General features: G+C 36.7%; 1 protein-coding gene across 1 annotated transcript; it reads right to left on the bottom strand.

The window, feature by feature from the left end:
• Positions 1-393: 393 nt before the first annotated feature.
• LOC114524049 lies at positions 394-11,894 on the bottom strand. Its single transcript, XM_028545160.1, has 4 exons — positions 11,775-11,894; positions 3,703-3,813; positions 1,856-3,199; positions 394-1,056 (listed from the first exon to the last, which is right to left on the bottom strand). Exons 3-4 carry the CDS (start codon positions 3,170-3,172, stop codon positions 1,033-1,035), a joined length of 1,341 nt encoding a protein of 446 aa, XP_028400961.1. The 5' UTR covers positions 3,173-3,199; positions 3,703-3,813; positions 11,775-11,894; the 3' UTR covers positions 394-1,032.
• Positions 11,895-15,611: the final 3,717 nt, after the last annotated feature.

Consider the following 15,611-nt stretch of genomic DNA (forward strand, 5'->3'; position numbering starts at 1 on the left):
AATAAAATTTTTATCAAATGGTCGAAATGAGGTTGAAACACTCAAAGAAACATTTCAAGATGCTTCTATAGAACCATATTGCTGAGATATAGTGACTGGTTAACACACCCTGCGTTTCAATTATAGTTCTTGCCGTGATCAGTTTCTCTTAGGCAGGTTAAGGCCCGTATTCAAAAAGCTCACTCACACTCACACTCATTGAGTGTGACATATAAATTTTGTTAATGCTGATCAATGAGAAAGTTTTCTCTCAATAGATGAAAAGATATAAGGTAAATCACTGAAAATCAAGCCCCTGTTCGGCTGAAAATACCGCCATTGAAACGTTATGGGCAGATTAAGATCTCCCACTCAATGAGTTTGAGTGTGAGTGAGCTTTTTGAATACGGGCCTAAGGCTACAATCCATTGTCAAAAATGAAATATTTTATTAGCTATGCCTCACATTACTGTACAAACCCCGGGTTTTAATACTAACAAAACAAAATAATCATAATGTACAAACAAGCAATGAGATCTCTTTAAGCTTTGAAGATTATTATTACTCAATTAGTATGTTCGATATACATACAACCACAGTATAGCATATTTCTAGAATATACAGATCTAGAAAATGGGCTAAGCGGATAAATTATATATGTAAGTAAAGTAAATATCTTAGTTAATGATAGTTTTCTACCCTCTACCATTTACTTGGTTATAAGAACAGTATAGTAAATTTGGCTATTCCTTATATAGGACATAAAAGCAGTAGTTGGGATTGTAAGGATAGACGATGGCTAGGGGCTGACCCTTAATATGGGACATTCCAATCAGACTGAATCATTGAGTGAATTTGCCCCCCCAATCCCCTGATTTTCGGGCTTAAATTTCACTTTAATTTCTTCATGATCATTTGAACGATGGCAAACAACCAAAACGCGCCTAACTTTCGACTTCATGGCAATTTCATCGGCCCACTTTTGTCCATCGCTCTGCTGCTTCCAAACGAGGTTGAAAATAATCGGTAAGCTAGCGGCAGCGATTGACCCGATTACTTGAACGCTACTCGAGACCCCTGATTTTTGCGAGAATGACATGAGAATGTATAAAAAGTCTGCAAAAGCTATAACAATTAACACTCCTGTGAAATAATGAAACAAAATTTGATCGTAAGGTAAAAATTTTTCCCTGGCCAGATTGTACAACTTCCGTGGGATCATGGGCTCGCCTTTATCGTCAAACTTGATAACAAACGAATTAGGTGTGTTGTTGTCGTCGTTATTGTTGTTGTTGTTGTTGTTGTTGTTGTTGTTGTTGTTGTTGCTGTTGTTGTTGTTGTTGTTGTTGTTGTTGTTGTTGTTGTTGTTGTTGTTGTTGTTGTTGTTGTTGTTGTTGTTGTTGTTGTTGTTGTTGTTGTTGTTGCTGTTGCTGTTGTTGTTGTTGCTGTTGTTGTTGTTGTTGTTTTCATTGCAAATCTGGTAAATTGCCGAATTTAGTAACAAGTATTTCGCTTCGACCGAAAGCTTCCAATTAACCCACGAGTATAATAGAATGGTGGTAAGTGGAGCAAGATACGGACCATACGTTTCTCCGTTAAGCAATAGACCAGCCGCAAAAGGAAGAAGGAAGTACAAGAAATAGATGGAACCATAAATGATAAAGAATAAAAGGACAATATTCGAATTCCAAGGCAATAGAAGGCATTTAACTAATTTTTGTCGTTTGCTGCGGCAACTAGCTATACGCTCATCACATTTTTTAATTGAATTCCAGAAATAAAATACACAAAATATTGCACCAAAAGCGAAAATACATGATAACGGGAGAACAATTCCTAAATATATAATGACAAAAGTAATAAAGTATATACGAACCAACGACACTTTGATGAACTGCCATATTTCATTGTTGCTTTCTGATCGTTGAGAAACTGATGGAATAGATCCATAGCCTTTGGATGTCAATGGAGTACTGATTTGAACACTAACATTTGGTTGGGGTTTTGTTGTATTCTGTTGATCCCAGCAATAACAATAGGACTTGAAAGTTTCTTGAAGTTTCTTCGCCTCAAGCTTGTCCCACCAAAAGTTTAAGTTAAATGGCAGAGAGATTAGTTGAATTAGGTTTTTATAATTATAACAAAGGGACTGTACACATGAATCAGCTTGACCTTCGTTAAGCTCGTGTTCGTCGGAAAATAGAAATATTGGTGCCCATGGACATATCAGGACATAAAAAAAGATAGTGGAAAAAGACATAACCAGATCTCGCACAGGTAAAATAGTCGCTACAACAAATGATACGATCAATAATCTCCGTACAGAGGTCTTTATTGGGCCACGCCCCTCGATGAATAACATATGCAGTAAGAATGATAACGCCATGGGACTATCTGTTATCATATAACATTCACCGTCATTCTTAAATCGATTGGAATAGTCCAGAATCAATGGGAAAGCAATGAAAATTAATATTGACGTTATTGTAAGCAAAATTATCGGAAAATCATCTGTTACGATTGACGAGTAGTAGGAGCATACTGGACCGTGTTTACTTCTAGCTTTTATTGATTCTGTTATTTCCATTGTGCAACATGATAATTTCAGTTCAAGAGAGACGCATAGCTGATAGTCCTGGTCGTCTTCATTGAACAGATACATCTGTCGCAGGAGGAAAAGAGAAACAGAAAGTCCGATCGATGTATCGTTTCTGAACAACTGCATACAACTTGCGTTTTCTGCGTAGATCAGAACGTCGACATTTCTAAGACCCGCAGACAACGTAACTGCTGACAATGATAAAATTAATGATTGAGAGGCAACTGGTTGAAGCATTAGTGATTGAGAGGCAACTGGTTGAAGCATCATCGAGTATAATGTACGGCCGACTTTGTTTGCCCATTGAAAATTATCCAATAGACTCCGATTCTTATTCGAGGTATCATTGTCTGGCAGCTCAATCCAAACATTCAGGTTTATCACATTCGTTTTGCTATCACGCATCAATCTTGCAACATCCTCGAGCGACCAGTAAAAATGACAGGCATTCGAAGTATAGCTCGAATTTGTTGAATCTCCCAATCCGATATTTTTTATTTCTGAGTTTTGGGAAAACTTTGTGCCTACTGTGGCTGCGACGACGATTTCTTTCAAGCAAAATATTAGAATTGGAATGAGCATCGACCCTTTCATACTTGTTGGGATCTCGACACAGGAGTTCTGGAAATAAAACATTTAATCAGTAACATATTTAGTTAAAGTGATGAGGTAGAGAATAGGTGATTTCAATAGTCTTGGTTTTTGCAACACCCTGTATTGTGCAACAATAGGGCCTTCATAATGATAAATAATCGGCATGCTGTAATAAGTGAAATAAAAAAATTACCCATATACTTCAGAACGTTTGCTACTATTTCTTATGGTATTCAAAAATTGGGTAAAAAAAATGATAGGTGTTAAAATTAAGAATGCGAGAAGTCCGCATAGTTTATTCTTCACTTTGAAAGATGATGTTTGACCGTGATGTTTAGATTTTTTACCGTGCCATTGAAATATGTTTGTTTGTTCCTAGACAATCTTGACCAAAACACTTTTAGGACGATTGATTTTTTCTCCAAAAATATGTTCCCCCTTTCCCCCATTCAATATTGAGTTCTAATCTATGTTAAACCAGGGAGTGATTATAGCCGACGATGTAGTTGAAAATTTGTATCAATTCTTACCTATAAAGAGCGATGTAATTATTTTCTGTTTCCAAAGATCCAGTGAAGTCTATTTCCGAATAATCTGATTTTCGGTGGATTCCCTATGTAGTTCTATGTCTCGCTGCCACACTGCAAATTTAAATGTTCTCAGGTCAAATTTACCCAGAATTACTTTTTGGGGTGATTTGAAACCTTTTTTCACAGTTCAAGTAACCCGCTAAATTTAGAATGTACCATATGTATATGCGCTCTGTTTTCCACTATTGGCATTTAATAAAAACTAATATAAACTATTTGCTCACACAACCGTTGGCAAAATCATGCGCATAAATTATGTATATATTGGATATTATTTAAACACCTAAAAATCAAACTAAACATTGTATTTAAAGATTATCGATTAGTAAAATTCATACGACATCCTTTGAAAACTTAAAAAAAACATTGATAAAGCGTCAGTAAGCCTAAATGCGATAGAAAATAATTTTTTCGTTTTTAACAAATGTCGCGTTTATAATCACGTTTCCATAGCAACTGCATGCTCGTTTTCTTGCTTCTTGCGGTGCAGCTGTTGCATGTCAATGCGCGCCCATCGACTTCCGTCAACGCTTTTTAACTTAAAACAAATTTTTATATGTGCTGCGAGGCATCTTTTTTATGTGTTTTTCTCGTGTTATCCCAGAGCTGATCAGAAGCGCAATGGCAGTTCTCCGAAAACAACTTGCACTTCAGCGGACGCGAATTTAGTTTCTATGGAGACCACGCTAACGCTTCCCTAGACCAATAGGCTCGAACTTAAAATTGAAATTGAATTTAATCTCAAAATACTTCTGGAATGTGTTATAGATACGACAAGTGGTTTATTGTCTACATCCCTTATCGCCTTTGTAAAAACTGATAGGTTAAAAAAATTTCTCACGTACAGAGCAATAAGTTATACACAATGTTATATGAATACTAAGTGAAGGAATCTTTATAATAAATGTGCTGGGCTGGTTGTTTTCGGCTACAAACGCAACTTCAATTTCTCCTGGATTATCTGAACAACGGAGAACGCCGCCAAGCTTAGACTTTAGGGCAATCATTCTCTGAGCAATGCTCTCTGGGCAATGCTTTCGGCTGCCTTTTGCTCGCAGTTCTACTGTTTTCAAACGACGTTGAAAATAATTGGTAATAAAGTGGAAGCAATGGAGCCCATGACTTAAACATCTTAAGACTCGGGATGTTTCTGAATACGAGATCATAAAATATGAAATTAAGGTACGATCAAGGAAATTAGGGTACGACCAATTTCGTTCGCCCAAGTCCATTTCATTTCAAGTAAACCTCGAGTCTTGTTTGCCGAGGCAACGGTCACTGTTATTTCAATGGTGTTTATGGTGGGAGCAAGCATTGGCTTAATCAGATCTCCCATGAACTTCGATTCTTGTAAATCAACAGTGCAATTGGTATTTATATTATTTGTCGAAGTTTCATGACCATATATTGCGGTTAAAGAATGCAGAAACACGATTAAACCAAAGTAGTTAAGCAAAGACATCTTTCAACCTGGTGGATTTATATCTCTCAAATTCTAGATGTTAAAAATATAGTACGTCAGTCAAAATTTTTACTTGTGAATGCTTGTAATGCTAAATTTAAATACTTTCACTTTACTAATTGTAAGACAACAAAACTGTGTTCATATATTATGTATTCTTGTTCATTTAAATCATTAAACAAAACCAAAACATGCCATGCAAATACCAGGAGTACGTTAGAGATTTTGTTTTCTTTCGCTTTTTATCGTAATTAACAGTTTCATCATATCCGTTACCATGCCAAAGGCTCATATATGTATCGGCAAATGCCGATCCTTTCTTGGCATCGGAAGTATTGATACTTTTCCAGTACCAGCGGTATCGAATAGCAAGTACTTATATTAGTTATTATTATGTACACAAGTGCCAGATATGAGGTATGCTGCAATCTCATTGGTTGGCTACTAGACAGATATTTAAGCTCATATCTGTCTAGTAGAGAAAGTAAACAAAATGGCCGAAAGATTTGGGGAGTTGAGTGAATAGAAATCCAAGCTTTAGTTGATAATAGCACACCAAAATGCACCGAAAGGGCGACAAAGTTTGTGTATATAATAAAACAGTTATCAGCTCATATACGACTCGAGTTCGCAGAATAACTGTTAAATATTGACCCATCTCTACCGTCTCGTAACATGTTCAGTTGTTTCTGGCAGAAACGAAGTACATACTGCTTGCGTGCGTGCAAATATTTGCATTTCGCTACAATTTATGAGATAAACGAAGCTTTATTCGTTGCATATTGAGTAATGTAATACATGCACAAAACTAAGAGTAGGTTTTCGATAAACATCCCCGATTGGGAACATGACATTCAACATGTGGTTTGCAGACGAACTGGCTAACGTTTCAAAGACATATAAATAAACTCGAGTTCTGTCAGCATCAACATTCACAAAATTGCTCAATGAGCATAACTGAGAATTTCTTTTATCACTGATCCATGTGAAATATATAGAGTCCTATCTTTAGCCAATGAAAGTTTCAAGGTAGAACATTGAAAATAAGTTCATATTCGAGCAGAAATACGTCATGAATCGTACGACGTGATTCAAATCTCCCACTCATGCAATGAGTTTAAATGCGAGTGAGTTTTTAGAATACAGGCGTTAGACTCGTCTTTCATAATTTTACGTTAATAACATTCTAAGAATTTCCTCACCTTGATTTGTTGTGCGATAGCTATACTTGCCTACTATAATTTATTGTTGAAATGTGACGGGTGAAATGTAAGTGCGTTCACATCAACCACAGTTACTGTGCATAAACCAACCACTTGCGCACTACACTTCGTTGTTGAAATGTGTCAGAATTTAAACGATAAATGCGTTCACTGAAACCAGTGCGGGACTGCGTTTTCTGGGAACCCCCATGCAAGGGTCAGTGTGTATGTTTCCTATTTCTTTTATAATCAGTATAACTCAAAAAAAAGATTTTATACAAATATTATAATTCGATTCAATTACAAATTCTCATTACATCGCTTCGCTTGTCAAGTTCGGCGGGAAAATTCCCGCTGTGTTTCTATACGGTTATAAAAACACGCTTCTTGACCAATCAGCACGCGCGTACTATAAATTTTATATTATAAACTTTGTTGTTGAAATGTGTCAGAATTTAAAAAGTGGTTAGCTCATTTTAACTTGCGATTTCTGTGCGAATACTTGACCGAATTTAATAAAAACAGAACCATTTTAAAGATGATTTTTGCCGATTTTTTTTATGGAAACATACATGACGATATGAATTATCGCATCACCGGCAATATTATTTCACAATAATACAAATATCGAAAAAGATTTCTGTCAAAAAAAACGAAAAACTGACCCCTTGGTCCAATTTTGCGTAAGGAATCGATTTTCGGGGTCAATATTTATCCTAGGGGGAGGGCGTCATGGAGTTTTGTCGCCTTTTCCAACCGCATGACAACATTCCGAGCACGCAGTAAAGTATAAGCACGCGCTTAGCAATAATTATCGCTTAGAACTTATAAAACGCTATTTGTCCGATTCTTTGGCACATCATACCCCCAACAATTACTCAGAATTATAACAGAATGATTATAACATAAATATGTAAAATTCAGACATTTTAAAGACACCAAAGAACAAAAAGCGAGAAAATACGGAATTTCTAAAGTATATGGTTGCTATAGGTGAGTAATTTGAGATAACAAAGCAACCTATTATTTTGACTTATACAAATGCAGCTTATCACTATAAGCTGGTTTGAATATACTATTTAAATCGTCTTTTTAAGCTCTATCGTTTAGTGGCATTCCGGGGGTCTTTAGCCTATGTACTTTCCGAGATATTTACTGATCCACTGATCCATGTGAGAATATATAGAGTCCTATCTTAAATCAATGGAAAGTTTCAAGGTAGAACACTGAAAATAAGTTCATATTCGAGTAGAAATACCGTCATTAAATCGCTAAGACGTGATTCAAATCTCCTACTCAACGAGTTTTGAATGTGAGTGAGCTTTTAGAATGCAGGCGTAGGCTTGTCTTTATATAATTTTCCTTAATAACATTTTAAGAACTTCGATCCTCACCTTGATTTGTTGTGCGGTATAGCAACTTGCGTACTATAGTTTGTTGTCGAAATGTGTCAGAAGTTAAACGATAAATGCGTTCACATCAACCACAGTTACTGTGCATGAACCAACCTCTTGCGCACTACACTTCGTTGTTGAAATGTGTCAGAATTTAAACGATAAATGCATTCACTGAAACCAGTGTGGGACTGTGTTTTCTGGAAACCCCCATGCAAGGGGCATCGTGTACCAAGAATTAATCATGTGTACATATGAATACTGTTCAGAGAATGGGAATGGGAATAGAAAATGCCACTCTATTTCTTAGTATCGGAAGTATTGATACGTTTCTCAGTATCAACGATATTGAGTAGGAAGTACTTAGTATTAGTTTATATTGACCAATCTCTATCGTCCCGTAAAATGTTTGTTTCTGGCGGAAACGAAGTACATATTCCTTGCATGCTTTCAAATATTCGCATTTAGCTACAATTTATGAGATAAACGTGCCTTTATTCGTTCCATTGAGTAATGTAATGCACAAGACTAGGACTGTATACGTTTTTGGTAAGCATTCCCGATTGGGAACGTGTGGTTTGCATGCAGACTTGTAAACAAATATTTCGAAGACATAAATAAACTCGACCTCTCTCAGCATCAACGCTCACAAAATTACTCAATGAGCATAACTGAGAATTTCATTTATCACTGATCCATGTGAAATATATAGACTCCTATCTTAAATCAATGGAAAGCCCAAAGGTGAAACACTGAAAATAAGTTCATATTCGAGTAGAAACACTGTCATTGAATCGTTATACGAGGTGATTTAAATATCCCACTCAATCAGTCTGAGTGCGAGTGAGATTTTTGAATACAGGCGTTGACTCGTCTTTCTACAATTTCCATTAACTAACATTTTAACAACTTCCTCACCTTGATTTGTTGTGCGATATAGCCACTTGCGTACTATAGTTTGTTGTCGAAATGTGTCAGAAATTAAACGATAAATGCAATAACATCAGCCACATGCAGCTACTGTCCATAAACCAACCACTTGCGCACTACACTTCGTTGTTGAAATGTGTCAGAATTTAAACGATAAATGCATTCACTGAAACCATGCAGTGCGGGACTGTGTTTTCTGGGAACTCCATGCAAGGAGCATCGTGTACCAAGAATTAATCATGTGTACATATGAATACAAGGGTTCAGAAAATGGTAATGGGAATAGAAAATGCCACTCTATTTCTTAGTATCGAAAGTATTGATACGTTTCTCAGTATCAGCGATATTGAGAAGGAAGTACTTAGAATTGGTTTGTATTGACCCATCTCTACCGTCCCGGAAAATAATATAGGAAGTACTTAGAATTGGTTTATATTGACTTATCTCTATCGTCCCGGAAAATTAATATAGGAAGTACTTAGAATTGGTTTATATTGACCCATCTCTATCGTCCCGTAAAATGTTCGTTTCTGGCGGAAACGAAGTACATATTCCTTGCATACTTTCAAATATTCGCATTTAGCTACAATTTATGAGATAGACGTGGCCTTATTCCATCCATTGAGAAATATAATGCACAAGACTAGGACTAGGTTTTCGGTAAGCATCCCCGTTTGGGAACACGTGGTTTGCAGGCGAACCGGCAAGCGTTTCGAAGACATATAAATAATAAGCTCGACTTCTCAGTCTTCTCTCACGATCAACGCTCACAAAATTACTCACACTCGTGCTCATTGAATGTGACTTGGAATTTGCTTTATCACTGATCCATGCGAGAATATATCAAGTCCTATCTTTAGTCAATGGAACGTTTCAAGGTAGAACACTGAAAATAAGTTCATATTCAAGTAGAAATAACGTCAATGAATCGCTACGTGACGTGATTCAAATCTCCCACTCATGCAATGAGTTTTGAATGCGAGTGAACTTCTAGAATACAGGCGTCGACTCGTCTTTCTAGAATATTCCATTAATAACATTTTAACAACTTCCTCACCCTGATTTGTTGTGCGATATAGCCACTTGTGAGCTATAGTTTGTTGTTGAAATGTGTCAGAAATTAAACGATAAATGCGTTCACATCAACCACAGTTACTGTGCATAAACCAACCACTTGCGCACTACACTTCGTTGTTGAAATGTGTCAGAATTTAAACGATAAATGCGTTCACTGAAAACAATGCGGGACTGCGTTTTCTGGGACGTCCCCCATGCAAGGGTCAGTGTGTACCAAGAATTAATCATGTTTATACATATGAGTACAATGGAGCTACTGACTGTGGTTCAGGAAATGGGAATGGGAATAGAAAATGCCACACTTTTTCTTAGTATCGGAAGTATTGATACGTTTCTCAGTATCAGCGATATCGAGTAGGAAGTACTTAGAATTAGTTTATATTGACCCATCTCTATCGTCCCGTAAAATGTTTGATTCTGGCGGAAACGAAGTACATACTCCTTGCATACTTGCAAATATTCGCATTTAGCTACAATTTATGAGATAGACGTGGCCTTATTCCATCCATTGAGAAATGTAATGCACAAGACTAGGAATAGGTTTTCGGTAAGCATCCCCGATTGGGAACATGTGGTTTGCAGGCGAACTGGCAAGTGTTTCGAAGACATATAAATAATAAGCTCGACTTCTCAGTCCGGCTTCTTCTCTTTCGATCAACGCTAACAAAATTACCCACACTCATGCTCATTGAATGTGACTTGTAATTTCTTTTATCACTGACCCATGTGAGAATATATCGGGTAAAACACTGAAAATAAGTTCATATTCGAGTAGAAATACCGCCATTGAATCGCTACGAGGTGATTCAAATCTCGCACTGAATGAGTTTGGAATGCGGGTGAGTTTTTAGAATACAGGCGTTAGACTCGTCTTTATCATGATTTATGAATTTCTTCGCCTTGATTTGTTGTGCGGTATAGCAACTTGCGCACTATACACTTTGCTGTTGAAATGTGTCAAAAATTCAATCAATGCTTACAGCAAGTAGCTGATCTAAGGTTAGTCAGAATAATTTACGCGGTTTAATTTCAATTCAAAACACCTTAATAACACTGTTATTTCCAATGGATTTCAAAAGAATATAAAATTATTTTTGAACCGAAAACTATCAAAGAGATTGCGACTTATTCTGAGTTCGCCACTGTTTAGCTACATCTGAATTCAAAAGTTTACTCACAAACATGAGTCACTGCACTCATGAATGAGTGCATGTAACTTATCTTTAAAATTTCCGTTTGTAAAATTTTAACACATTCCTCAACTTGATTTGTTGTGCGATATAGCCACTTGCGCACTATAGTTTGTTGTTGAAATGTGCCAAAATGTAAATAATAAATGCATCAACATCAGCCACAGTTGCTGTGCATAAACCAGCCACATGCGTACTACACTTTGTTGTTGAATTTAAACGTTAAATGCATCCACTGAAACCAGTGGCAGTGCGGGACTGCGTACCAAGAATTAATCATGTATACATATGAATACAATGGAGCGACTGACTGCAGTTCAAGAAATGGAAATAGAAAATTTCTCTTTCTCTTAGTATCGGAAGTATTGATACGTTTTTCAGCATCAGCGATATTGAGTAGGAAGTACTTAGTATTAGTTTATATTGACCCATCTCTATCGTCTCGTAAAATGATTGTTTCTAGTGAAAACGAAATATATATTCCTTGCAAACTTGCAAATATTCGCATTTAGCTACAACGTGCATGCTCTTATTCCTTATATATCGAGTCCTATCTTTGGTCAATAGAATGTTTCAAGTTAGAACACTGAAAATAAGTTCATATTCGAGTAGAAATACCGTCATTGAATCGCTACGACGTGATTCAAATCTCGCACTCAAATCAGTTTGAGTGTTAGTGAGATTTTAGAATACAGGCGTTGGACTCGTCTTTATATAATTTTCCATTAACAACATTTTAAGAACTTCCTCACCTTACCTTGATTTGCTGTGCGATATAGCCACTTGCGCAGTATAGTTTGTTGTTGAAATGTGTCAGAATTTAAACGATAAATGCATTAACATCAGCCACAGTTACTGTGCATAAACCAACCACTTGCGCACTACACTTCGTTGTTGAAATGTGTCTGAATTTAAACGATAAATGCGTTCACTGAAACCAGTGCGGGACTGCGTTTTCTGGGAACGGCCCCCATGTGTGTACCAAGAATTAATCATGTTTATACATATGAGTACAATGGAGCTACTGACTGCGGTTCAGGAAATGGGAATGGAAATAGAAAATGTCACACTTTTTCTTAGTATCGGAAGTATTGATACGTTTCTCAGTATCAGCGATATCGAGTAGGAAGTACTTAGAATTAGTTTATAATGACCCATCTCTATCGTCTCGTAAAATGTTTGTTTATAGCGAAAACGAAGTACATATTCCTTGCATATTTGCAAATATTCGCATTTAGCTACAATTTATGAGATAGACGTGGCCTTATTTCATCCATTGAGAAATGTAATGCACAAGACTAGGAATAGGTTTTCGGTAAGCATCCCCGATTGGGAACATGTGGTCTGCAGGCGAACCGGCAAGCGTTTCGAAGGCATATAAATAATAAGCACGACTTCTCAGTCCGGCTTCTCTCACGATCAACGCTAACAAAATTACTCACACAGTGCTCATTGAATGTGACTTGTAATTTCTTTTATCACTGACCCATGTGAGAATATATCGGGTAAAACACTGAAAATAAGTTCATATTCGAGTAGCTAGAAATACCGTCATTGAATCGCTACGACGTGATTCAAATCTCCCACTAAATGAGTTTGGAATGCGAGCGAGTTTTTAGATTGCAGGCGTTAGACTCGTCTTTATATTTGTTAATTTCTTCGCCTTGATTTGTTGTGCGATGATAGCCACTTGCGCACTATAGTTTGTCAATGAAATGTGTCAGAATTTAAACGATAAATGCGTTCACATCAACCACAGTTACTGTGCATAAACCAACCACTTGCGCACTACACTATGTTGTTTAAATGTGTTAGAGTCTAAACGATAAATGCATTCACTGAAACCAGTGCGGGACTGCGTTTTCTTGGAACCCCGATGCAAAGGTCAGTGTGTATGTTTCCTATTTCTTTTATAATCAGTATAACTCAATAAAAAGATTTTATACAAATATTATAATTCGATTCAATTACAAATTCTCATTATATCGCTTCGCTTGTCAAGTTCGGCGGGAAAATTCCCGCTGTGTTTCTATACAGTTATAGAAACACGCTTCTTGACCAATCAGCACGCGCGTACTATAAATTTCATATTATAAACTTTGTTGTTGAAATGTGTCAGAATTTAAAAAGTGATTAGCTCATTTTAACTTGCGATTTCTGTGTGAATACTTGACCGATTTTAATAAAAATAGAACCATTCTAAAGAGGATTTTTGCCGATTTTTTTTACGTAAACATGCATGACGATATGAATTATCGCATCACCGGCAATACTATTTCACAATAATACAAATATCGAAAAAGATTTCAGGCAAAAAAAAACGAAAAACTGACCCCTTGGTTCAATTTTGCGTCGGGAATCGATTTTGGGGGTCAAATTTACCCTAGGGAGAGGGCGTCATGGAGTTTTGTCGCCTTTTCCAACCGCATGACATGATGACAACATTCGGAGCACGCAGTAAAGTAAGCACGCGCTTAGCAAAATCTATTAACAATTATCGCTCAGAACTTATAAAACGCTATTTGTCCGATTCTTTTGCACATCCTACCCCCAACAATTACTCAGAATTATAACAGAATGATAATATGTAAAATTCAGACATTTTAAAGACAACAGAGAACAAAAAGCGAGAAAATACGGAATTTCTAAAGTATATGGTTGCTATAGGTGAGTAATTTGAAATAACAAAGCAACCTATTATTTTGACTTATACAAATGCAGCTTATCACTATAAGCTGGTTTGAATATACTATTTAAATCGCCTTTTCAAGCTCTATCGTTTAGTGGCATTTCGGGGTCTTTAGCCCATGTACTTGCCGAGATATTTACTTATCCACTGATCCATGTGAGAATATATAGAGTCCTATCTTAAATCAATGGAAAGTTTCAAGGTAGAACACTGAAAATAAGTTCATATTCGAGTAGAGTACCGTCATTGAATCGCTACGACGTGATTCAAATCTCGCACTCAAATCAGTTTGAGTGTGAGTGAGATTTTTGAAATGACAGGCGTTGGACTCGTCTTTATATGATTTTCCATTAACAACATTTTAAGAACTTCCTCACCTTGATTTGTTTGTTGTGCGATATAGCAACTTGCGCACTACAGTTTGTTGTTGAAATGTGTCAGAATTTAAACGATAAATGCATTAACATCAGCCACATGCAGTTACTGTGCATAAACCAACCACTTGCGCACTACACTTCGTTGTTGAAATGTGTCTGAATTTAAACGATAAATGCGTTCACTGAAACCAGTGCGGGACTGCGTTTTCTGGGAACGGCCTCCATGTGTGTACCAAGAATTAATCATGTTTATACATATGAGTACAATGGAGCTACTGACTGCGGTTCAGGAAATGGGAATGGGAATAGAAAATGCCACTCTTTTTCTTAGTATCGGAAGTATTGATACGTTTCTCAGTATCAGCGATATCGAGTAGGAAGTACTTAGAATTAGTTTATAATGATCCATCTCTATCGTCTCGTAAAATGTTTGTTTCTGGCGAAAACGAAGTACATATTCCTTGCATACTTTCAAATATTCGCATTTAGCTACAATTTATGAGATGTGTCAGAAAATGTGTCAATGTGTCAGAATTTAAACGATAAATGCGTTCACATCAACCACAGTTACTGTCCATAAACCAACCACTTGCGCACTACACTATGTTGTTTAAAATGTGTTAGAGTCTAAACGATAAATGCATTCACTGAAACCAGTGCGGGACTGCGTTTTCTGGGAACCCCGATGCAAAGGTCAGTGTGTATGTTTCCTATTTCTTTTATAATCAGTATAACTCAATAAAAAGATTTTATACAAATATTATAATTCGATTCAATTACAAATTCTCATTATATCGCTTCGCTTGTCAAGTTCGGCGGGAAAATTCCCGCTGTGTTTCTATACAGTTATATATTTTAAGAACTTCCTCACCTTGATTTGCTGTGCGATATAGCCACTTGCGCAGTATAGTTTGTTGTTGAAATGTGTCAGAATTTAAACGATAAATGCATTAACATCAACCACAGTTACTGTGCATAAACCAACCACTTGCGCACTACACTTTGTTGTCGAAATGTGTCAGAATTTAAACGATAAATGCATTCACATCAGCCACAGTTACTGTGGATAAACCAACCACTTGCGCACTACACTTTGTTGTTGAAATGTGTCAGAATTTAAACGATAAATGCGTTCACTGAAAACAATGCGGGACTGTGTTTTCTGGGAACCCCCATGTGTGTACCAAGAATTAATCATGTTTATGCATATGAGTACAATGGAGCTACTGACTGCGGTTCAGGAAATGGCAATAGAAAATGCCACACTTTTTCTTAGTATCGGAAGTATTGATACGTTTCTCAGTATCAGCGATATCGAGTAGGAAGTACTTAGAATTAGTCGTAAAATGTTTGTTTCTAGCGAAAACGAAGTACATATTCCTTGCATACTTTCAAATATTCGCATTTAGCTACAATTTATGAGATAGACGTGGCCTTATTCCATCCATTGAGAAATGTAATGCACAAGACTAGGACTAGGTTTTCGGTAAGCATCCCCGATTGGGAACATGTGGTCTGCAGGCGAACT

Source organism: Dendronephthya gigantea, unplaced genomic scaffold, assembly GCF_004324835.1.
Source record: "Dendronephthya gigantea isolate DGI-Jeju-01 unplaced genomic scaffold, DenGig_1.0 000029F, whole genome shotgun sequence".
In the NCBI taxonomy this organism is placed as follows: domain Eukaryota; kingdom Metazoa; phylum Cnidaria; class Anthozoa; order Malacalcyonacea; family Nephtheidae; genus Dendronephthya; species Dendronephthya gigantea.

Bases quoted from the DNA above. Each gene is read 5' to 3' on its own strand.
- LOC114524049 (XM_028545160.1), bottom strand. From the start codon at position 3,172: ATGAAAGGGTCGATGCTCATTCCAATTCTAATATTTTGCTTGAAAGAA. The intron at 1,057-1,855 runs GTTCGTATATAC...CGCAAAAATCAG, and splicing joins AGTTCATCAAAGTGTCGTTG to GGGTCTCGAGTAGCGTTCAA.